Source organism: Aspergillus clavatus, genomic scaffold (genome assembly GCF_000002715.2).
Source record: "Aspergillus clavatus NRRL 1 1099423829800 genomic scaffold, whole genome shotgun sequence".
Classification (NCBI taxonomy): Eukaryota; Fungi; Ascomycota; class Eurotiomycetes; order Eurotiales; family Aspergillaceae; genus Aspergillus; species Aspergillus clavatus.
In genome coordinates this window covers 728554-751453 of record NW_001517099.1, presented here as the reverse complement: position 1 = coordinate 751453, position 22900 = coordinate 728554, and the positions used below count along the sequence as shown (strand labels likewise).

General features: G+C 50.0%; 11 protein-coding genes across 11 annotated transcripts, besides 2 other annotated features; 6 read left to right on the top strand and 5 right to left on the bottom strand.

Moving 5' to 3' along the window:
• Positions 1–229: 229 nt before the first annotated feature.
• Positions 230–903, bottom strand: ACLA_047650 (uncharacterized protein; the record flags this gene model as incomplete). Its single annotated transcript, XM_001271721.1, has 2 exons — positions 230–648; positions 702–903. The coding sequence occupies 2 exons, from the start codon at positions 901–903 to the stop codon at positions 230–232; spliced, it is 621 nt and encodes a 206-aa protein (XP_001271722.1).
• A 596-nt stretch (positions 904–1499) lies between these two features.
• ACLA_047640 (glutaminyl-peptide cyclotransferase family protein) lies at positions 1500–2714 on the top strand (the record flags this gene model as incomplete). The annotated part of the gene is made up of 1 exon (XM_001271720.1): positions 1500–2714. The coding sequence occupies one exon, from the start codon at positions 1500–1502 to the stop codon at positions 2712–2714; it is 1215 nt and encodes a 404-aa protein (XP_001271721.1).
• A 264-nt stretch (positions 2715–2978) lies between these two features.
• On the bottom strand, positions 2979–4040 carry ACLA_047630 (YeeE/YedE family protein; the record flags this gene model as incomplete). Its single annotated transcript, XM_001271719.1, has 2 exons — positions 2979–3695; positions 3753–4040. The coding sequence occupies 2 exons, from the start codon at positions 4038–4040 to the stop codon at positions 2979–2981; spliced, it is 1005 nt and encodes a 334-aa protein (XP_001271720.1).
• Positions 4041–5484: 1444 nt separating this feature from the next.
• Positions 5485–5520: a microsatellite.
• An 886-nt stretch (positions 5521–6406) lies between these two features.
• ACLA_047620 (FAD-binding oxidoreductase) lies at positions 6407–7921 on the top strand (the record flags this gene model as incomplete). Its single annotated transcript, XM_001271718.1, has 2 exons — positions 6407–6665; positions 6750–7921. The coding sequence occupies 2 exons, from the start codon at positions 6407–6409 to the stop codon at positions 7919–7921; spliced, it is 1431 nt and encodes a 476-aa protein (XP_001271719.1).
• A 321-nt stretch (positions 7922–8242) lies between these two features.
• On the top strand, positions 8243–9763 carry ACLA_047610 (uncharacterized protein; the record flags this gene model as incomplete). The annotated part of the gene is made up of 3 exons (XM_001271717.1): positions 8243–8854; positions 8928–9125; positions 9173–9763. The coding sequence occupies 3 exons, from the start codon at positions 8243–8245 to the stop codon at positions 9761–9763; spliced, it is 1401 nt and encodes a 466-aa protein (XP_001271718.1).
• A 143-nt stretch (positions 9764–9906) lies between these two features.
• On the bottom strand, positions 9907–12909 carry ACLA_047600 (putative raffinose synthase protein Sip1; the record flags this gene model as incomplete). Its single annotated transcript, XM_001271716.1, has 2 exons — positions 9907–12615; positions 12715–12909. 2 exons carry the CDS (start codon positions 12907–12909, stop codon positions 9907–9909), a joined length of 2904 nt encoding a protein of 967 aa, XP_001271717.1.
• Positions 12910–13492: 583 nt separating this feature from the next.
• On the bottom strand, positions 13493–14958 carry ACLA_047590 (zinc-dependent alcohol dehydrogenase family protein; the record flags this gene model as incomplete). The annotated part of the gene is made up of 4 exons (XM_001271715.1): positions 13493–13987; positions 14052–14441; positions 14549–14691; positions 14796–14958. 4 exons carry the CDS (start codon positions 14956–14958, stop codon positions 13493–13495), a joined length of 1191 nt encoding a protein of 396 aa, XP_001271716.1.
• Positions 14959–16384: 1426 nt separating this feature from the next.
• Positions 16385–16973, top strand: ACLA_047580 (uncharacterized protein; the record flags this gene model as incomplete). The annotated part of the gene is made up of 2 exons (XM_001271714.1): positions 16385–16655; positions 16711–16973. 2 exons carry the CDS (start codon positions 16385–16387, stop codon positions 16971–16973), a joined length of 534 nt encoding a protein of 177 aa, XP_001271715.1.
• A 500-nt stretch (positions 16974–17473) lies between these two features.
• Positions 17474–18550, top strand: ACLA_047570 (N-terminal L-serine N(alpha)-acetyltransferase NAT4; the record flags this gene model as incomplete). Its single annotated transcript, XM_001271713.1, has 2 exons — positions 17474–17585; positions 17838–18550. The coding sequence occupies 2 exons, from the start codon at positions 17474–17476 to the stop codon at positions 18548–18550; spliced, it is 825 nt and encodes a 274-aa protein (XP_001271714.1).
• Positions 18551–18625: 75 nt separating this feature from the next.
• ACLA_047560 (GPI-anchor transamidase subunit GAB1) lies at positions 18626–20147 on the bottom strand (the record flags this gene model as incomplete). The annotated part of the gene is made up of 5 exons (XM_001271712.1): positions 18626–18840; positions 18917–19539; positions 19592–19794; positions 19874–19938; positions 20006–20147. The coding sequence occupies 5 exons, from the start codon at positions 20145–20147 to the stop codon at positions 18626–18628; spliced, it is 1248 nt and encodes a 415-aa protein (XP_001271713.1).
• Positions 20148–20255: 108 nt separating this feature from the next.
• Positions 20256–20285: a microsatellite.
• A 218-nt stretch (positions 20286–20503) lies between these two features.
• Positions 20504–22694, top strand: nop7 (mRNA-binding ribosome synthesis protein NOP7; the record flags this gene model as incomplete). Its single annotated transcript, XM_001271711.1, has 3 exons — positions 20504–20525; positions 20585–20683; positions 20773–22694. The coding sequence occupies 3 exons, from the start codon at positions 20504–20506 to the stop codon at positions 22692–22694; spliced, it is 2043 nt and encodes a 680-aa protein (XP_001271712.1).
• Positions 22695–22900: the final 206 nt, after the last annotated feature.

Sequence of the window (22900 nt, the reverse complement as noted above, 5' to 3'; positions counted from 1 at the left end):
CAGATCAAGTAATGTGAGAAGTGAGGTGAAGATGACTGACTGGTGCTTGCGTTGCAGAAGTGAATGACACTATAGAGAAAGAAGAGTTTGGTTCTAAAATTCCCATGCGGTTGAAAATGAACTCCTAAGTGTTTCAAGACGCTGCTAAATGAACAGTGCCTCCGGTTAGAGAAGGTGTCTGGAAGATTTTGAAGCAATGTGTTGCGTTTCTTTCCTATTCTTGTATTTCTTAACTCCGCCTTGTTCGCGAAGGATTTTGGATCTGCTTGTATACATGCTCCCATAGTTCAGGATAGAATGTCGATGAGACCTTCCCAGGCTGACTCTTCGCCCCTGTGTAAAACTGCCTCAGTGTCCTGCCTGCCCACCAGGGAAGAGGGGCAGGATTCGCATTCCGAAAGCTCACTGGTCGCAGTAGAGCCTTCTCAGGAACTAGGTCCCCTAGCCGCACCTCTGTTTGCCGGGGAATTGTAGTAAACTTCATAGTATTGATGTACAGTGTCGCTGTAGGAGGTAGGTTCTTCGCATACTGGAGGGTCTGTTCCCGCGAGCGGCGAGCAAAGACTGGGAGGGCAAGATGTACGAAGTTGACGAACGGGGCAGAGGTGTAGGCGACGAAGAACATGGGTAACGCACCTCCGACGATCACTATGAAGCACCATTAGCCAGAAACATACCGTGTAAGAGCTCGCAAAACCTACCAGCCGGCGCGATATACCATGGGTACTCGTCAGAGTAGAAGGCCGGAGCGACTACGAGACATGAGACTCCAAAAAGGAAGATTGTCGTGATGCGCAACATGCCCAAAAATATCACCTTTCCCGTGCCGCCATGATAGATCAGTATCCGCTCCGGAGGTCCTATATATAAGCCTTCGTTCAGCATCGCACCCAGTATATCCATATCGAGCGCATTCCGTGTCTCCGGTTACCTCGTCTGACTGCGGTCTTTGCATGTGTTGAAGGCGATGTTGTTGGAGTCCGGGCACCTGTCAAGCTGGCATTGCCGTCTTTTGGTTTGATCGGCGGCACTTCAGTCCTTCGCAATGGACTTTGTGTCGTCTTAAACCGAGTCAACAATCTGTTGCTGAGATCTCTCCGCACGGACCGAGGAAGCGCCGTACGCAGCTGCGAGTGGAATAAGAGCTGGATCCTCATACTGGCCAGCATCGGCTTGTGGTTTCAATTGGTATGTTCAGTCAGTGATGGCAGAGGCATAAATCCACCCCGGGATAATTCATGAAAATGACAGAATGGCTGCTGGTTGATCTCCGGAGTGATTTTTGACCGCCGGCGGAATGTTATCGACAGCCTCTTGGCGGTGATGATTGTCCTCCCTTTGACTCTCCCAACTCGATGTTCTTGACCGTTGACTAACTCGACAATCAGCTCTGTGAGGACATCTGGTTTTCATGAGTTCAGTCACTTGTACGTGCTAGAACCATCTCTAGTCCAATCACGACCTGCCATGCGAGCTTGCTAGCAGCATTGAGAGTCGCCATGGTTCTGGCATACGGTGGCTTTGTCCGCCATCTCCTTGCGATATGCCTCACTCTACCATTCCTGCTCCTTTCCAGCGCAGCCTACGAATCTCTCTCAGATGACACCCTAAGAGCCCTTCCACGACCTAATAACGACTTTGACATTCACAATGGAGCACTCCTAGCACCAATCCTACAGACTCGCATCCCTGGGACCCCCGGTTCCACCGCTGTACTCAACCACTTTGCGGATTTCTTCCGCACCACCCTGCCAGACTGGAAGATCGAGTTCCAAAACTCGTCGTCGAAGACGCCCCTCTCGCACAGCAAGGAAGTCCCCTTCGTCAACTTCATCGCGTCGCGCGATCCGCCCCGGGCGGCGGTAGGGGATGTGGGAAGACTTACGCTCGTCGCGCACTACGACAGCAAGTATGAGCCCAAGGGATTTATCGGGGCGATTGACAGTGCGGCGCCGTGCGCGATGATGATGCACACGGTGCGTAGCATCGACGCCGCGCTAACAAAGAAATGGGCGGCGATGGAGGCACATGGCCACACCGATGCGACGGTCGAAGAACAGAAGGGCATGCAGATCATCTTCCTCGACGGCGAGGAGGCGTTTCTCGAGTGGACGAATACCGATTCTCTCTACGGCGCGCGCTCTCTCGCAGAGCACTGGGACGAGCAAGTCCACCCGGCCATGTCCATTTACAAGACGCCACTGTCGTCGATATCGCTGTTTGTGCTTCTGGACCTGCTGGGTAGCAAGGATCCCTCCATTCAGTCGTATTTTGCAACCACGCACTGGGCCTACCAGAAACTGGCGGCGCTGGAGAAGCGATTGCGAGACCTGAAACAGTTCAAATCCTCTTCTGGCGGCAGTTCTGGCGCGTCGTGGTTCGTTGATCACGCGAAGAACGAACATCAGCTGAATGTTTATTCGGGCATTCAGGATGATCATCTGCCGTTCCTCGCGCGGGGCGTGGAGGTCCTACATATTATTGACTACAGCCCTACCAGAAGAACGGGGTTTCCCGCCGTTTGGCACACGATTGATGATGACGGTGAGCATCTAGATCTGGAGACGGTGGAAGACTGGAGCATGCTCTTTACTGCATTTGCCGCCGAGTGGATGGAGCTGGAGGGCTTCCTGCCGACCGGCGCTGAGGCGCAGCCCAAGGACAAGCGATCCCACCCGTGGATTAATTATTCAGAGAAGAAAACTGAGTTGTAAGCCACTACCTAGCTCTGATTATTGGTCTTTATTTTTTCATTCTGCCGTTGTACAATCCGTATTTACACGACGCGATTTCGTTGGGATACACACTGGAATGAGCTGCGCTGACAGCTAATTGGTCTGCAGCTTATAAACTCGCCAACGATACATATGCGTCAGCGGTCTATCATGTATCTAAGATGATTTCGTGATGTTTTCATATCTCAATGTGTCATCTCGCAGGCTGGCCTGCTTCAATGGACGAATTTGCACCCTGAGCTTCTATAGCAGATTTCCCAACATGTACCCAGTCATCTCGACAATACCCCATGCCGGTTGAAGGATAGAGCGCAAAACTGCAGGTCCTGGGCATACACCTCGTAGACCCCATGCAACGCCGAATGCCACGGCCCCAGTGACAAAGCGCCAATCGATATCCGCCACCGTTAATGTAGGAAGTCTCCATTTGTCCGCCAGGGTGGGTTTGCCGGCATCTTTCCCTCCAGCTTCTTCCTTCGTGAGTACAGGTTTCACGGCCTTGAGATACGTCACAAGCGATGGGCCGACGGCGAAAAGAATGATGAGCATGAGCGAAGGATCCCACCGAGATGGATCTGTGAGAACGGCGAAGAAGCGCAGCACTTTGGCGGGATCGGCCATTCCGGTGATGAACAGGCCCAGACCGAACTGCAGGCCGGCCAGATATGAGAAGACAGTCCTAGATTTCTTCGACCGATGCAGGAACCGGGGAACGATTACAAAGTTGATCAGGGTTGTGAGGGCGACGGTGCTGATCATGAATATGAGCTCCTCCGTCGACGGATATGTTGGGGTGTAGCAGGGAACACCGGTGGGACACGGCGGGATATTCTGGCCTCCGTTGGCAAAGTTGGCTGTGAGGAGCGCGGTGGCGAAGAAGATAGCTGTTGCGATCAAGGAGCGCGGCGAGAGGCGGGACACACCGCAGAGCATGTGGCCTGATGTGCACCCACGATCATTCTGATTCAAAGGGTTTCGTCAGTAAGCGACTAGCTACTGTCGAGGCGAGTTGCCTACCTTTGTTCCCCAGCCTAACAAGAATCCCGTTCCGAGCGTGGAAGCAACGGATGCCCACGAATTCGGTGCGGATGGGTAGATAGGTATCAGAGATGGCGCAAACAGATAGATCGAGGCTATACTGGAGGCCAAGCCCGCGATGATGGGAACATTATCGTGACTGGGGTTGAAGACACACCCTGACAGAAGGGATGAGATGCCAAAGACAGCACCATTGTGTAGGAGGAGGCCCGAAGAGCTCTGGAAGAGCAGCAGCGCTCCAAGGGACGTTTCGACAGGTGTAAACATGACGATATATGAGAAACCGTCCACAGATGGCTGATATACCGGGTTCTTTGAATTCAAGCTGTCTATTCCACCCTGGAAGTCGAATCCAGAAGCCTCAATTGCCTCAATCCGGTGTGGTAGGTGGTAAGGTCAAGTGTTGGCTGCCAAAAAAAAGGCAAAGAGCTAGGAGAAAAGCAAGTTCGACTTTTCAAGGCCCATTGCTTTCATTTTTTTGGCTTTTCTTTGAGCCTGCATTCGGGGATTGCCCGCGTTCGCGTCAATGAAGCTTTGAGGTCCCCGAAGAGTCAAGTTTCCGTGGATAGATATTGGATGACGAAAGGGAAATCTCCGCCGTCCGCAGGTCCCCGAGCTGTCAACTACCCCATATTGCCCGATGAATGGCGATTCAAGGAATAGCATTATGACTGCCCCAGTGGCCGAGTGGAATTTTATGGCCGAGTTCTTCAAGATGACAAAATTGTCTATTTCAGGGGTGGTCCCGAAAGATAACTTGTCATATCGACACAGTCCTTTAGAGTATATAGTCAACTCACTGTGTCCTGAGAGGGATGCCTATCGGGATATTGAAGGGGATTTGATCCCCGAGCTAAATCTGTCTGTACAGGGACAATCATCTTCACGCTCTGAAGCAGACAAAGAAAGTTGATGATAACAGGAGTACTGTGTAGTAGTGAGGAAAAGACAAGCCGTGTCACTGTCAATATCAACTCAAAAAAGATCAGCAGGAGGTGCATCTGACAGTCAACTTACCAGTTAAATACCAACACTTCAAAGTCTATGGCTTACTATTGGATCACGTATTACAGATATGTATTACTGCGTACCCATAATACAGCATCTGAAAATGTGTCGACATGAGAGCTTCGACACTGAACCTCAGTCTGTCGATCACAACTTGGCCATTAGTATCTGAAGAACAATGTATTGAATGGGCGCGAGATGATATTATCCATTCCACTCAGAAACAGAAATCGAAGGGCTCACGGATGATTTCTCTGCGACAGAGACATCAACATGATCATCACTCCATTCAAGTCACCCTATCGAGAGACCTCTCGCAAATTGCTTCACGTTTAGTGACCTATCACGGGGGGCTCTTTCTGACTGGCTTAGAAATTACTGTCATATACAGCATAGATGAGAGCCCCAGGGCCGTTACTATATACACTCCAAGACTCGACGCAGGGTCCTGGCTTGTGCGGTGCTGCGAGCCAACCAGAGGGCGTTGGGTTGGCACTTCTCTGCTGCACCGATTCCAAGAATTGCAGACTAACGAGCGATGCTTTGCAATGATTACCAGCTCTATGGAGTAGTCAATAAGAGTTCAATTTGCAGCTTTTGAAGGTTCCAGTTTCACACCAGCCTCATGTCTCCCGCAAGTCTCGGACAGGATAGGATCATTATCGACACTGCAGACGAAGTATCTTCCCATGGCAATATGTTGTTTTTTCTTTTCTTTTCTTTTTTTTTTTTTTTTTTTGCTTATGCTTCGCGCGTCCTGTGAGCGTTAAGACTATCAACAAATGGCCACATCGCATATGTTAATTCTTTTCTAGGTGTCTGCTGCCATGCAAGGCCAACACAACAAGTCTGATGAAAGCGCAACCCATGATGAAAAATGCTAGCGCGTGAGAAAGGATACCGGAAGGAGTCTTTTGCATCTGACAGTTCAAACGCGTCTGCCAGTTTAAATTGCAATCTCCACACAGTCAACACAGGATATGCGGTTCAGACTAGCTACATCCCTGTACCATATCATGGTTTCCACGTCACTGTTGGTCTTCGAGTCAGAGTTCTCCAACTGACCCGATGATTCAGTTTCTATGGAGCTCATCTAATTTAAAAACCCATGCTGCTGGACAGAAAATACGTCGGTGGGTTGCGTGAACCAGTTGTGATGGAAATCGCTATTATCAGGTCGGCTGGATGGAATAGCCCAACGAATTTGATTATTTCAAGAAAAGTCGGGTAGGATCATCTGATGGGCCTAAGAGGCGCATTGAAAGCAGAGTCTATTAAGGCCAATGGGAAATGACCACACTGGCTGCTTTCATCGCAATTGCTTCGGAGGATATTGTGGGGTCGCCGAGAAGGCAGAGATCCATAGAATCCTGGTCGACAACAGCTTCTAGCCAGCATCATATCAGGCAGATACTACCCCTGCAGGATCTCGTGATGTCCCACCCGAAGACCCTCGAGTTCGCGGAGTACGCTGGGAGATCTAGTTTCTCATCTTTCGTCCTTCCCGAGCCTCGCGATGCTCCAGCAGGATAGGATCACGAAGTCGCAACTTGGTCTTTCTATTCTCTATATGTACCTATATATTTGACTCGCGGCACGAAGATCTTATTAGGCCAAGGTTGACAATGGGAAACGCAGGGAGTATAGTTGGGCGAGGTTGTCTACTATCTGCACTGGGAGGCGATCGAGCCCTTGTCGCATTTCGAGGCGACGTCTCGTTCAGAAACCTCACAGCTCACGAATATAACCTCAATATCCCTGTGACACCAGTAGCCATCACCTTCCCCAAGACCGCAGGGCAGGTTGCTGATATCATAAAATGCGCTGTTGAACACGACTACAAGGTTCAAGCAGTGAGTGGTGGTCACAGCTATGGAAACTATGGTATGCACTCCAAGCCAGAAGTAGGACATTCAAGCAAAGAAATCGCGACGCCTGACTAACGTCATGATGGCTCGTCACCGATAGGGCTTGGAGGTATAGACGGTGCCGTCGTCGTTCATCTCAGAAACTTCCAGCAGTTTTCGATGGACGAGACGACCCACATGGCCACAATTGGAGCAGGAACTCCCCTAGGTGACGTGACAGAAAAGCTTTACCGTGCTGGGGGGCGGGCAATGGCCCATGGCGTCTGCCCACAAGTAGGTGTTGGGGGGCATTTCACCATTGGAGGGCTTGGTCCTACATCACGCCAGTGGGGAAGCGCACTGGATCATGTTGAGGAAGTCGAAGTTGTTCTGGCAAACTCAAGCATTGTGCGAGCCTCCAGCACGCTGAATCCCGACCTCTTCTTTGCAGTCAAGGGGGCTGCCGCCAGTTTTGGGATCGTGACTGCGTTCAAGGTTCGAACACAGCCTGCACCTGGTTTGGCTGTACAGTACCTCTATTCCCTGAGTCTAGGCAGTACGGTTGAGAGAGCGAAGTTGTTCCGTGAATGGCAAAGATTTGTATCAGATCCAAGTCTGAGCCGAAAATTCTCTTCGGTACTCACTGCAATTGAACATGGTATCATACTTTCCGGGATATTCTATGGCTCAAAGGCAGAATACGATCAGCTGGGCATTGAGCAGCGTCTTCCGATCACAGAGCCTGGCACTGTGGTGGTCTTGACGGACTGGCTTGGTATGCTCGGGCACGCTGTGGAAGAACTCGCCCTGGGTATAGGTGGAGACGTCTCAACATACTTCTATGCAAAGTCAACTGCTATCACTTCAGACGATTTGATCTCCGAACGTGGCATAGGTGAACTGTTCTACTATCTGGATAACATCCAAAAGGGCACTTTGACTTGGTTCATCTCGTTCGACCTACAAGGAGGCGCAACGAACGATTTCCCTGCAAACGCTACCGCATATGCGCATAGAGACGTGCTCTACTGGGTTCAGTCGTATGGAGTCAATCTTCTCGGTCCTGTTTCTCAAACCACTGTCGATTTCTTGAATGGTATCAATGAAATCATACGACAATCTGTCGCTGGGTCTGAGGTTCATGCTTATCCAGGTTATGTGGACCCTCTAATGCCTGATGCTCAGAAAGCCTATTGGGGTCTGAACTTACCCCGATTGCAAAAGATCAAGGCTATTTTTGACCCCAGTGATGTTTTCCACAACCCTCAAAGCGTGAATCTAGTACAGGTCTGATCCCCTCTCGATATTGGGTAAGTGGGGAGATCCCATATCGATATCTGAATATTGCAGGGAGAATTTGAGCGACTGGAAGATTATATATATCTTTTCGCCAGTAGATATTCAGAGGGTTGTTGAAACTTTTCCTTTCGAATCAGAAGTAACAAACGATGATGATGGAGGCATACGGCAGGATAAATATTTTGACTAAGCTATGCATACACAACACATTCGATCTACTTCATGACATTTGTTTCCCTCTTGCACATATTCAACAGTATATTCATCCAAACACCGCGATAATCCATGGCTACTTATTCATGACGCTCAAAACTTATGGATTCATCAAGTCCGAGCTTTAGAACAATCCTGCTCCGACCCATCCTCGACGTCATGAAGCGCAGCGTGGAAGGGAAAAATGGACCCCAACACCCTCCAACTGGCAAGCAAGTACTCCAGGACAGCGAACCTTCTTTTCCATTGACGCTGTATGCACCCGTCTCGCCTCCTAAGGCAATGGCTCGGAATAAAAAGAGCCCAAACAACCGAACAACAGCAGACCTATCCGCCAAGCAGCAGATATCCAACAAGAACCCAGAGCCTGAACAAGACCTCGCAGCCATCGAAGCCGGGGAGATCGAAGTGACAGATTATCTGGGAGTATTCTCTGCTAGGCTTAGCCAGTGTGCTCGTCCCCTGGTGTCGGGGCTACCCCGGCTTCCGATCAAAGACTGGGTCGAACTATATCAACGCAACCAGCATCCCAAGGGCAGGCACTTTGTGGTTCATCAACACGATCATCCCATCGCAGGACCGCACTATGATCTGCGACTGCAGTTCTCGGAGACGAGTTCCGTCAGCTGGTCCATCATGTACGGATTGCCTGGAGATCCGAATAGCCGAAGGCTGAATAGAAACGCGACAGAGACAAGGGTGCATTGTCTGTGGGTGTGTTGTTCCTGGACCTGCTGGTGCGACATATTTCGTTCTCAAAACATGAGCTAATTGATTGATGGTCCAGAATCATCTCCTCGAAACTGCTTCTGCAAGAACAGGCAGCATGATCATCTGGGATACAGGCGAATATGAGATCCTGCCTTCTCAGAAGGTGCCGGAATTGCTCGAGACGGATGACTCTCGATCTGAGGTCTCAGACGCCTCTATATCTCTTTTGGAGGAGAAAGCTGATAGCGAAAAGCTCCGTGAGGCTTTCAAAAATGTACCCAGATCTACCTCTTCCACACGACATATACTAAACAACCACAGGGCAAAATTCGCCTCCGACTCCATGGAACCCGTCTCCCAGAGGACTACACAATCATCCTCCGCTTAGACAAGAACCTCCCCAGCCAAAAACCGTCCGCCACGACTCCCCGCAAGAGACGCAGAAGAACAGTCCACTCAACCCCAAAGCACGCCGAGCCGAGTACCACGTCAGATTCTAATTCTCCAAGCGAAGATTCGCGACAAGCATTTCACCGCAAAAAAGCGGATGCGTCCCCCGCAGGCTCTCATTCCGACTCCGATAGCACCATCGACCATCAAATCCGCTTGAATAACGCCTATCCAGGAGCGACGAATACAATCGGCTCGATCCACCAGCGGCGGTGGTTCGCCACGTTCGACCGTACGAACTCTGGGTTTGTTGCAGAAAGTCCTGGTAAGCCGGGGAGGAAGACGTGGGTGCGGAAACGAGGTGTGCGGACGGGACGGGAGCTGGGGTCTGATGCTTTCTATGTCCGCGGGCCGGATGTGGAGAGGAGTGTTGTTACGGGAAGGCTGGGCAGAGATGTTCTGGAGGATGAAAGCGTGGAGGGTTTTGTGTCTCGACGAGGGTGGAGGGCAGTTCTTGAATGATATTGCAAGGCGGTCATCTGTGCTACGCTACTTTCTGGGACCATGTTGGGAGGCCTTTCGCACACTCAACACTTTCAGGAGCTTTCTTGAGTTGAAGTGTTTGGTTGCTTCTAACCTGTGGTTACGAGAAGTATGGAGTGGCATCAACCAAGGAAGACCTGCACCCACACCTCGTTGCTCCATCCACTATTCAGTCCCATCGCATTCCAAGCCCCCAGCACATCGATCGCCAGAACTCTAGCATGCTCGCCTCCTTCCGTCCAGACGGTCTTCCTGGGCACAGGCTTACCCAGAATGGTCACCATGAAGTTCTTCGCAATACTCCAGTCCTGCAGATCGGAGAAATAGATTCCCAGAGTCCCTAAAGCTTTGAGACTGACATCGAACCGAAGCCGGCCATTTTCCACCACGAAGATGTCACTGTTCACCACTGCTGCGGCGCCTGTCATCTTGCCCAGCAGACCTAAGACAGCCACATGGGTGAGGCTAGTCCCCTCGGCGTTGCATCCTCTGCTTCCCTTGAGGGGGAATGATTTGGTCGGGTAGGCAGTCAGAATCTCCCAGCCCTTCTGTTCAAGGACGATTGACACGAGGGACTTTTCGTTAGACGCCCGCATTGGGTCGCTTACTATACCACTTGTATGTGCACGCACGACATATTGTCCTTCTGAACCGGGATGGATGCCCGGGAAATCCCTCAGCGGAACGATACAGGATGCTCCTGCAGCGTGGATATTGAAAAGACCTATCATCCCGCTGCCTGTCTTGGCCCATCCCGTATACGTGCCGATCCGTAAGATATTGCCCTCGTTATAATCGTGGTACATATCCAGGCTGCGCCCCACGACGCTAGGCCGGAGAATCACTGTGGCTCCTTGTGTAGTTGAGGCGGTCATCTGGTTGATAACATCCAAACTGTGCTTTCCGGGTTCGTCGGTGATGTATATTGGGCCACCTGAAAGGCATCGAGCCGCCGCGTGGAAGGACGCGAAGGGATGGTATGTTTGGAACATATCCCAATCCGGCAATACATTTAGGTAGCGGGTAAGGAGCGCGTTATGCGCATTGCAGAAGATATGCCATGTGTGCGAAGCTGGGATTTCCGGGAAGAAGTCATCCGAATTGCGCAGGGGGGTCTGGGCCTTATTTGTTGGAAGCTGGGAGTGGAAGATGATTTGCGGCGTCATAGACATGCATGAGATAGCCCTGGCGCTGAAGTGCTTTGATATAGAAATGGACCATGCATCCTGGTACGCGTTTGTGAACCGTTTCCGATCCTCGGGGTCTTTCAACAAATCCAGAAAGAACTGGGCATCCGTCTTGACCGAGTCAATTCCAACAGATGTCAAGAAACTATAGAACTCGTCGTAGAAGCGTTGGATATCGTCAGGATCAATGGCCAGCACTGATCCCTTTTCGAACGCATGCGCTATTTGCCCCTTTGCGGCCGGATCTACAAGCGGCACCTCCTTGGTTTTGTACTTTTGAGCCAATTCGCCGTCTGGTGAAATGCCACCCCAGTATCCAAAAAGAGCATGCCAGACGGCAATGTGGCCAATGCTTGGGTGTTTTCGACGAATGGTCTCTGTGGCCTGTTTGATGCCTCGCGGAAAGGTCTTGGGACTTGCCTCAAATTGTGTCCAGGCCCGTTTGAACTGCGACTCGCCTTCATTGTCCAGCGACTGCCAGGTATCGTCGATAATCAAATTGGCAATCTTGATTCCATGCTCCTTCATGGAGTCGAGAGCGAAAAGAATCTTTTCTTCCGTAAGATTCTGCCCTAATCCGTTCCATGTACAATATGTTAGACCATCGTACCACTCCGCGAACCATTGCGCCTTGGGATCATTTTCAACCATCACTATATCGTCCCCTACTGGGGATCCTGGAGTGGGAGATTCCTCGGAGATCTCCTCCGTAGCGTATGGCTTCACCAACTTCCGTGCCTCGTAAATCACGGCACTCATCGCTACTTCAAAGTCATCTGCGACAGAAGCAAGGACCTGGAATTTGGACGTCTCGGTGTGATCGTTTGTGGCCTTAATCACCAATTCTCCATTATCGTTTGAAGTGAAGAGGGTCAGGACATTATTTATCCCCGACACTGCCAGGAGAACCAAATGAGACCCATCGGTGCGCAAGAATGAACACAATAGCGCATCCTCTGTCAATCTGAACTTCTTCTTTCCATGCCTGGGCCCAAGCCATGGGATCCATACCCGTACCAGAGCAAAATACCGCGCAAGCGATGCCGGCAGTCCAAGAGCAAGCTGTTTGTGCCCGGATTCACCGACCTTCGCCCCTTCAATGGATCCGGAAAGGCTCCACAGAAAAGAGCCAGGAGCTTCGCTTGTCCGCGATTCAATCTCAACCTCAGTCGAAAGATTTTCAAAGTATTTGCTGAAGCTATCTCTTTCCGGCGTTGCCAATGCAGCTACGGACGCCACGGCAAATGGACTGATCGACGGAGCCTCATACGCATCTGTAGCAGGCGTGAGAGGGCCATTCCCACTCGTGTCAAAACTCGATTCCCGCGACGTAAAAACCAACTCTCCGTCATTGACATGGCGCTGCTGATTTACCCACTGCCAGTCTGCCTCGGGGGTTGCCCGAAACCGAACGGTAAACTGTGCATAACCTCCACTAGCAGGTATAGCAATATCTTCAGAGAAGACATAGCGGCGGTACTTGTAGTCTTCTTCGCTCCCATTTACCAGAGGGGCTACGGTGGGTTGATCTTTCTTGAGCGGCAGCGCCGTCCATTCGGTATTGTTGATGTTGTGCCAGATATGAGCTTCCCAAGGCTGCTCTGGGAATAAGCTGCTTGATTCTATAACCACGGTAAAGCGGACCTACAGTGATTGTTAACTGGTTTATGATAACATTGCAAGAGAAGAGCGTCTTTAATCGACGGAATGAGTAACTCCGACCAAGATCCAAGTATCACTCACTGTATCGTCCTTCTCTGACTTTAGAGCCTTTTGTATTCTCGGGAGACAAGTGACCTGACCCAGAGGCGGATAGCACGTCACTCGCGCAAACAGACTCATCTGCGCGGGACGGTAGAACTCAAGCCGCGATGGCATTTGATGACGACCTGGGCCGGTGATGGGGAGAGTCGATGTATTTCTTGTGCTGATCTGCATCCAGACTCGGTGGGGAGACTCTGGAGTTATCTTGAAGCTAAATCACTGGGGAGTGAAGCAAGAGACGATGTGATCAAGTGGATCTAGATAGAGAATGGGTCCGTTTTCTTCACGAGTGCAAATCAGGAGGAGGAAGCTTGGAGGATCATGGCGTTGTGATGCATGAGGAGCTGTAGTGGCGGTGGTGGTGGCGGGTTGCGGTCAAGAGGTTAATGAGGGGAAGATGCACGGCGCCTCATGGCTCTGCTAGAATGCCACTGGTGTTCCTGACAAGGAATTTGAATGCTATACGATCGCAAATAAAAGGATGTTTGTGTTGTTTTGGGACGATCATGAGCTGATCTACGAATGAGAGCTGAACAGGATGAAAGTGTGATGAAGGTAAGATGAGATAAAGGTGAGTAGATATAACATGTCCCGTAGCATGGATTATCCAGTAATTTGACTAATCTACTATATAAGAACCACATAACACTCTCATAACCGTCATATCACCATTTTAAATTTCATGCACAGTATCTGACTGTTTGTTTAATCAATCTTGATCGTTAGCTTGCCAAAGTGCTTTTGAGCCCACTATTCATCATGTTAGTACCTTGTGCTCTATCAGGAACTCGCGCGGGTGACTTACCATATATTCATACGCCTCCCTGGTCTGATCAAGAGAAAAGACCTTCTCATCAATCACCGGGTGGATATTGTTCACCTCGATTGCCTTGATCATGTCAGTCATCAAGGCCTTGCTGCCAACATACACACCTCGGATGGTGCAGATATTGCTCAGAGCCTCGAGGATGGGAGGCTGCCCCTTGGGGTCAACTCCTCCCAGGAACCCAATGATGCTGATGGTACCTTCGTACTTGATGCACTTCAAGCTTTGAGTTAGGGTTCCAGCGCCTCCAACCTCCACAATGTGATCGACACCGGCGTTTTCCGGGGTGAGAGAACGGGCTGTGTCTCCCCAGTTGAAGTTCGTCTTGTAGTTGATGACGTGGTCGGCTCCAAGCTCCTTCAGCTTTTTTGCTTTGGCCTCAGAGGAAGTCGTGGCGATGACTGTGGCTCCAGCAGCTTTGGCGAACTATTTCATTTCTCATCGTTAACTGACCGCAATCTCCGGCTATGTCTATGAGAGGTTGACTCACCTGCAGGGCAAACATGCTAACACCACCAGTACCTTGCACCAGAACAATCTCTCCCGGCTTCAGAGGCTTCAATCCATACAGAGCATTCCAGCTGGTGAGAGCGGCGCACGTGAGACTGCTGGACTCGAGGAAGTTGAGGTTCCTGGGAGCCTTGACGACGCCATTCTCATTGAAGACACCGTACTGACGCAGAGTGCCATCCATCACACCACCAAGTCCGGACTTGGCACTCAGGTCATCGACGGCGCCGTACTGATGTAACTGGTTGAACAAAGTGACAACCTTGTCTCCTTTCTTAAAATGCTTCACTTTGGACCCGGCCTCGACAACTTCGCCGGCACCATCGGAACCGGGTATGACAGGGAGGTCAAGAGGAAAGGGGTGCATTTCCTTTAATGAGGCCGATATGTCAGTATATAAAAAAAAGCTTACACAAGATCAAAGACAAGAAGCTTGTGGTAAGCACCGCCTTCAACCATGATGTTCTGATTGCGCACCTTGGGAATGACCAGGTCGCGGTAATTCAACGACGCAGCATGAAGCTTGACCAAAACCTCATTTTCACCACACTTGGGCACAGGAGCCTCCTTGAATTCAAGATGATCGAAACTATCACCTTCGAGATTGCCAGTGGTCGTGCCTGCGACAACCCACTGCTTCATAGTTGACGGAGCCATTATTTCCTGTATTGCGAGTTGAACTGGCCTGAGCGAGGGTAGATGGTCAATCAGATTCAAGACGAACGTAGAACTATTTCGGTGCTTGACGTAAGTTGAAGGAGAACCAGTTCCACTTGCTGAGGTATGACGGCACTCTGAAGTCTGGACGTGAATCCCTCCGACTTGGAGATTACCGAGGGTTCTCCGATTGGATTTCCATGCGTCTTTCCAGATTCCATTGAGCCCATGTTTGCAAGCTAGTTGGGGGCGATGGTTGGCTCGGATGTGTTCGTTTCTCAGAGAGAGGATGTGAAGAAGCGAGGTGAGTGGAGGAGACCTTGGTTGGGCATAATTGGTATATTATTAGACAGTTTTTGTGAGAGGGAGAGTTGTGTCTAATTGCAATTGTGGTAAAGTTGAGTCTAGAGCCTCTTCACTCTCAATATATCTAGTCTATTAGCTATGATGAGTATCTACATGGTGTATACCTATCCTTTTGGCAACTATCTGGGACTCTCCTCTCCGCTAAGGCAGAACCACAATCGGAGGCTTTTGCTTTCTCGGATCACTCGAGGTCATCGTGATTTGTGATTTTCTTATAGACTAAAATCCTATAGAAGACTTCTTGGTCTGGGAGAGGTCCCTAGTTAGACCCACCTATGCAAGGTGAACCAGTTGATCTAAAAGCATGCCCTCGTGCTATGCCATCCAATACATGTCTCGCCATGTCTAACCCAGCCCTTCTGGTCTTCATAAGAGCCGGGCTTGCGGTAAGGAAATCCAAGCTTGGAAGGCTGACTGTTCCACGAAGCACTTGTAGCCTGAACCAACGGATTCATCATGTGAGAGCTCAAAGCAGGAGCCACGTCCAAGAGATCATCGAATGAAGTCGAAGATGGTCTTCACAGTACGTCGCGTAGGCGCCAGCCAATCTGGAAGAGGATCATAGAGGGAAACCATGAGAAACGCGACTCGCAGAGCAGCAATGGATAAGACGACAGGGCCATCTGGTGTGAACATAGCATCACCAAAGACATGTAGTTCCCTGTCTTGGTGTTTCATAATGGGGAAGCGGCGTGCTGTTTGACGATATTGAAGCCACTAATGGCTTCGGACCCAATGCATTAGGAACATATACTAGCAGAACTGAATCAGAAATCTCCGTATATCTATAAAACATGCGTATTCCTGCACATTTGGAAGATTTATGGACTCTTGACGGAGAGCTGATTCAGTGTCCTCCCCACACTCCGTCCCAAGCAGGCATGACCTACAGGGATCAGCAGAAAATCTTCTTTATAAAGATAAAACCCAGGGTCAATTCTCGTGCTTCAGCCTTTGCTTCCCAGTGAATAGTGTAGAGTTTTGTGTTGCACGATCTTGCACGGTGTGCCATCAAGAAAATGCTCCTTGATATAAAAACGCAGTTTTCCCGGCTTGTGCCCTTCAGCATAGCTGGGGTGCTTGCGCTATCAGCGTTGTTTATATTTTTGACTCTGCCCCGGAAGTCTCTACTTCCTATGGTCAACAGGAAGGGTCCGTGGGAAATCAGGTCCTATCGTGTGCAAAATAAGTGTGTACAAGACGCACGTAAATCGATCAAGACTGGGCTTAGCAAGGTAACTTACAAAACTCGCCACTGCGAAGGCATAAGTACTGAACTGAAAAGAGGCCATGCAGTGGATGGAGGAATGCGCCAAAGGGCGGCCCTACGATGCAGCGGTAGCTCAAATATCGTTCTCTCTTGCCGCCATTCATACCACATCAGACATGCTCACGCAGGTCCTTCTTGATCTCAGTGAACATGAACAACTTATTCAAGAGCTGCGCGAGGAAATTGTTACGGTCATTCGATCAGAAGAATGGAAGAAGACCACCTTATACAGGCTGAAACTGATGGATAGTGTCCTGAAGAAAAGCCAGCGTCTGAAATCCATCGGAGTCGGTAATATATGTTTGCCCCCTTCAACATGTTCCCTCCAGCTGACATGTCTCGATAGCTACTATGAGGCGTCTTGCAGAAGAAGACATCAAATTGTCTGATGGAAAGCTTGTTCCGAAGGGAACATCCCTATTGGTCTTTAATGAGACAATGTGGGATCCCTCAGTCTATCCGAACCCAGAAACGTTCATCCTCTTGAAATATGATATCAAACTGGCAAAGGGCTGCAAGCCGACAATGCGGATGAATGGCCTTTCCATGAACGCGGACTATTTCGCAAAGGTCTCTGTCAAACGTCGACAAGAAGAGACCTTACTCTGAACCAGCTTATATGTAGCCTTGCAGAAGCCATCAATGCACTATTCTCATTGTCTTATTGAACCTGGTTGATGAAAAGTATTTGGACTGTTGCGAAATGTGTATGTGTTTCGAATAATGAAAGAGGGGAGTAGGTTCAATTCCAAAGATATGTTATTCAGCATTGGTCGATGGTTGATTCGGGGACATTTGATGGCACCATGTATCGATTTCAAAATATTCCAATTTCATGTAGAATCGAACGCTGAGAAGATGATCTGAGCTTTGTGAAGCGTGAAGGAGTTGATGCATGATGATCATTTACCTCGGTCTATCTAGTCGATGTCTTATGTCGAGCACCAACTGGAAAACCAACACCGACCAATTGGCATTAGTTAGACCAGTCCGATTTCCTTTCAGAAAAGGAGCACTTTGTCGACACGCCAGTCGAATGCCACAAAACATTCGGTCAATCGCTGGATGAGTATATTTATCAGCATCCACAGATTTAAAGCGCACCCGGGATGCCAGCCGTCAAAGCAAGCAGAGTGTCCAAATCCAAGTTGAAGCAGACTTTACGGCGAAGTTCGACTCGAAGGGCCCTCACAACAAATGAAGGGCAGCAACTAAAAAAGAGTGAGTGAATTGATGAATATTCATATTCAGCCCTAGTCTTTCTGAAGGTTCTTCTCTTAATTGAAACTGAAGCAATGAAGACCATTGCTGTTCTTGTTTTGCGCTACCGTGACCAAGCACATTCATCCTTTACCCCTTCATTTTCATATGTGTCTATTCTTGCGACCCATACCTAATTTATGTGAACTTCTCTGATAATTCTGGCATTCTGCTGGAGACATCATGATTGGAAGTATTCTAACGCGCTCACAGATTCCAAATTGCTCCCCCTGGTTGAGCGCACCAATGCTCTTTCCATCGAGGAATTCATCTCACGGTATATCCCAACAGAGCCACTCAAGCATACATTGATATGGCGACCAAAAGAAAATCATGATCAAGCCAATAAAGAAAAGCCTCAAACCGAGATGCACTGCATCATCGACGTATTCTCAGCCAGCACCATTCCCACAGAGGAATTCGACACATGCTTCAACCTCATCAAAGAAACCTCGGAAGATGCATACCGAGCGTCCAGCTGGGGCTGGTTTCCTCAGCGTAAACGAAAGGAGATGCGATTGCCCGACATGAAGTATCTGATTGAGCGACGCAGCCAAGAAGGACCGCCCGAAATCACCACGGAGGACGGGCTCTCCTTCCCACGAGGAGAGATTCTGGCATTCCTCTCGTTTATGGTGACCTACGAAGACGGCAAGGAAGTGATCTACTGCTATGAGCTCCATGTGGCGCCAAAGGCTCAGCGGCAGGGTCTTGGGCTGCGACTGATGACGTTGCTGGAATCGATAGGGAATAAGGTTGGTCTGGAGGCGGCCATGCTGAGTTGTTTCAGAAGTAATCAGGGAGCACTGCGGTTTTATGAGTCCATTGGATACCGTGAAGATGAAAGCTCTCCACGGCCTACTCGATTGCGGAGAGGAGAGGTACAGCCGGACTATTATATCTTATCCAAGCAGCTAGAGCGGTAGATGTGGCTCGATGATAATGATTCAATATTAATATTTCTGGAATTGCGTGTCGAAATCATATTATAACACCCTGGACTAGACTTGTCTAACATCCTTCCCCCGGAGTTCTGGATTTTCCTGTTCCCATTCGTCTCGGAGAGCGGCGAAGATCGTATCCGCTACTAGAATAGAAAGCCCCAGACTCCATACAAGTGTGATCGCATAGAAGAAGTTGGCATTGCCCGATCCAGCATAGATCCACAGGTGGTAGAACGCAGGGCCCAAAAGGGTGGCGTATAAAAGAGCCGAAACTGCAAAGAATGTATATCGCATCACTGTCTCTGTTAGTGACTATCAACCGTCAGAACCTCACATGTGAGTACTTACAAGGAAATAGATGCCGGTAGAGCGGAAGGAGAGCGAAGTATAGGGAGGCGTCCGAGATGCTGGGGTAGGGCTTGAAGATAGCGAAGATCCCCAGTAAAGAAGCCAAGACGAAAAGAGGCTGCCTGCGCAGTCGAACAGTAAGACCGCCAACGTAGCCCGTGAGGTGGAGCCAGAAAACACCCAGAAAAAATTCTCGGAAGGAATCGAAGATCTCGATGAAGAAATACCACCAGAGACCAATATTTGGAGTCAAATCAGGCACAAGCAGCTGGAAGCCGTATGTCGCACAGATAAACTGCCAGAAGTCTGGAGCAACTAAGCAAGAGAGGCCGAGGAGCCCTCCCACACTGAGGAGGAAAATGCCGAAATGCTGAATGGCAAAAATAGGTGCTCCACAGGGAGCCCTTGAGTCTTGGGCCCGTCTATCATAGCATAAGATAACGAGCGGAGCGAACAGAAGAGCCGGGTAGATTGAGAGATACGACGCACACCCTAAGGCGAGCATGGCATTGAAGCTATTCCCAGTGGCGGCATTGGAGACGGCATAAAGAATTGCAGTCGAAGTAAAAGCACTGGTCGATCTTCCCAGACAGGCCGCGATGGTAGTAGGATTGAAGAGGAACCTGTTGTGTGTCAGTGGTCTGGACTATGTCAACAGTCCGATGGTGTGCTCACCATGCCGCCACTTCCACTCCATCCCACTTGATATCCTTCCGCAAAGCCGAATAAAGTCTACCGGAAACCGCCTGCCCTGAATTGGAGATGGTGACCAGAGCATTGGCATTGACGAGGTCGATCAGAGCGTAGAAGGCGGCCGTCACGAACGGATAGTCTCTGGCATTCGGCAGGAGAGCGAAGAGGGGAAGGAGGAGCGGCGCCTGATGAGAAGAGATTGTGACATTAGTTATTTATTAAGAACTGATAGATCTCAAGGTTCAAGTTGGGGGTTCTCCGTACCTGGTGGAAGACACCTCCATCATAAGGGGACACGTTCCGAGTGTACAGAAAAAGACCTTCTTGGACTAAAAGGAACAAGTCAATCGCAGCGCTTTAGGCACACGGCCATCATTGATTGTCGAGAAAGCTCACGTCTCTTAAAACTGTTCACTGGCGTAGAAACCTCAACTCTCCCCGTGAGCAAGTCTGGCAACGAGGGGAACAAAACGGAGAGGAGAAGCCGCAGGACAAAAGCGCCGCCAAACACGGCAACTTTCCGTCGGTCTACCGCCATGATGAGGTTCAACACAAATTGGACAGTTGAATCATAGTAGTGACAATCAAGTGCCCCTCTGATTTCGGCCTTGAATCTACCTGTCCTCTGCGGCGATCGTGCTCTTGTTTGTATGTATTTGTATGTATTTGTATGTATCTCCAGCTGGCTTCACTCTTCTTTAGTCTTTCGTCGGGCTTAGAGCGCCAAGACTCCGCGCATTTCCCTTTTCCGCAGTGCACGGGCCAACCTGAGCTGTGATTGGAACAAAAGAAAAGAGAGGAGAAAAAAAAAGAGTTATCGAGAATTTTTTTCCCTTCTTATCAGAGACACTCTCCCATCAACAGATTTCTCTTCACAGTTGTTCAGTCGCAAAGATGGGTAAAATTAAGAAGAAGGGTATGAATCCTCGAGGAAATTTCACTGCGACTCGATTTGACTGACTCAATTCCATATAGGTACCTCTGGCCAGGCCAAAAACTACATTACCAGAACTCAGGCTGTTCGCAAGCTTCAGATTTCTCTGCCTGACTTCCGTCGTCTATGTATCTTCAAGGGTATGTAAGACACGTTTCGCTGTCGACTTTCAATCGGCCCGAATGAGACGATCCCGATTCTGACTGGGTTTTTCTTCGATGTAAAACAGGTATCTATCCTCGTGAGCCCCGGAGCAAGAAGAAGGCCTCGAAAACATCGACCCCCAACACCACTTTCTATTACACCAAGGACATTCAGTATCTTCTCCATGAACCCCTTCTTAGGAAATTCCGCGACCAGAAGGCGGTCGCGAAGAAGATTGCTCGATCCCTTGGTCGCGGAGAAGTCGGCGATGCTGCACGGTTGGAGAAGAACCACGCTCCCAAGCTCACATTGGACCATGTTATCAAGGAGCGCTATCCTACCTTCATTGACGCCTTGAGAGATCTGGATGACGCGCTTTCGCTTCTTTTCCTCTTTGCCAACTTGCCTTCGGACGCCCATGTTCCTCCTAAGACCATTGCGCTCTGCCAACGCCTCTGCCACGAATTCCAGCATTACCTGATCACGACCAACTCTCTCCGCAAATCTTTCCTTTCGATCAAGGGTATCTACTATCAGGCTACCATCCAAGGACAAGATATCATGTGGCTGGTTCCATACCGATTCGTGCAAAGAGTGAACGGCGATGTCGATTATCGTATCATGGCCACATTCGTTGACTTCTATACGACTCTGCTGGGCTTCGTGAACTTCCGCTTGTACTCCTCCATTGGTTTGAGATACCCGCCCAAGTTCGACACTAGAAGCGACGAGAACGGTGCGGAATTGGCGGCTTTCACCCTTGAGGGCCGTGCTGTCGGCGATGTTCCCAAGGCTATTGAGGCGGGTCATACGCAGAGAAGCAGTTCTGCTAACAAGGAGGTCTCCCGCGACATTCAAGCCAAGGTCGACAAGGTTATTAAATCCGCTGGACTGGATCAGGCCAAGGATGAACAGACTGCCGAGACTACCGAGGAGTCGAGTGACACTATCGATAAGTTTGAGCCTGCGGCTCCCGAGGCCGATACACTTGCACAGCCTGACTTGAGCGGAAGCCAAGCTGGATCTCTGTTTGCCCCGTTCACATTCTACATCTCCCGTGAGGCACCCAGAGCTCCCCTGGAGTTCCTTCTGCGGGCTTTCGGCTGCAAGCGGATTGGCTGGGATGCTGTGCTCGGTGACGGTGCATTCACAAATGACGAGACCGATCCCCGCATTACACACCAGATTGTCGACCGACCGCAGCTGCCTGAGTCTTCTCTCCCAGCTATCCCAGCCGCCGCCGAGGAGGATTCAGGTGCCGTCCAGAAGGTGAAGCCTGGTACTCGTATTCCCGGCCGTACTTATGTCCAGCCCCAGTGGGTCTGGGACTGCATCAATGAGGGCAAGCTTGTTCGCCCCGATTTGTATTCTCCTGGCGCCACCCTTCCACCTCACCTGAGCCCGTGGGTCAAGCCCTCAAGGGGTGGTTACGATCCTCGTGCCAGTCTGGCTGAGCAGGAGGAGGAAGGTGAAGCCGAAATGGCGGAAGATAGTGATGAGGAAATGGAAGAGGCGGCCGATGAGAAGAGCAAGACCGCTTCCAAGGACGAGGCCGAGTCTGAAAGCGAAGAGGATGACGATGATGAATCTGTCGACGGCGGCATGGATGTTGCAGGCACCGACGATGATGAGAGCGAGAGCGAGAGCGAAGAGGAAGATGAGGACTTTGGAGGATTCGAGGATGATGAAGCTGCTTCTGAATCCGAAGACGAAGAAGAGGTTGCCCGCACACAGCACCAGAAGGAACTGGAGGCTGAAGCTGCTGGTCTTCCCTTCTCATCCAACGGTGCTACCAGCGACGCGTCCAAGAAGAAGGCCTCCCAGGCGAAGAAGATTGCTGCCAAGAAGCGCAAGGAGGAGGAAGAGATAGAGAGACAGAAGATGATGATGAGCCGCAAGAAGCGCAAGCTGCTCGAGAAGATGATGTACTCCAACAAGAAGCAGTCCGAGGAAGCGGCCAAGCTGCGGTCCAAGAGGAGAAAGCTTGAGAAGGGAGCCGCGAAATGAGTCGAGTAAATAAAAGTTGTTCTGCTTTTGGCGACAAGATGATATCCTCGTTGGGATTTGGGGGCTTTGCAATCTTCTGGCGTCCTTCATCGGTTTTATAGTAATTTATAGCATTTGAGTGTCGTACAATAAGATTTGATAGAATATCTCAATTGCAAATTGGTTCCTGTTCTTCTGCGCATATACTTCAACTTCATCGAAACCGC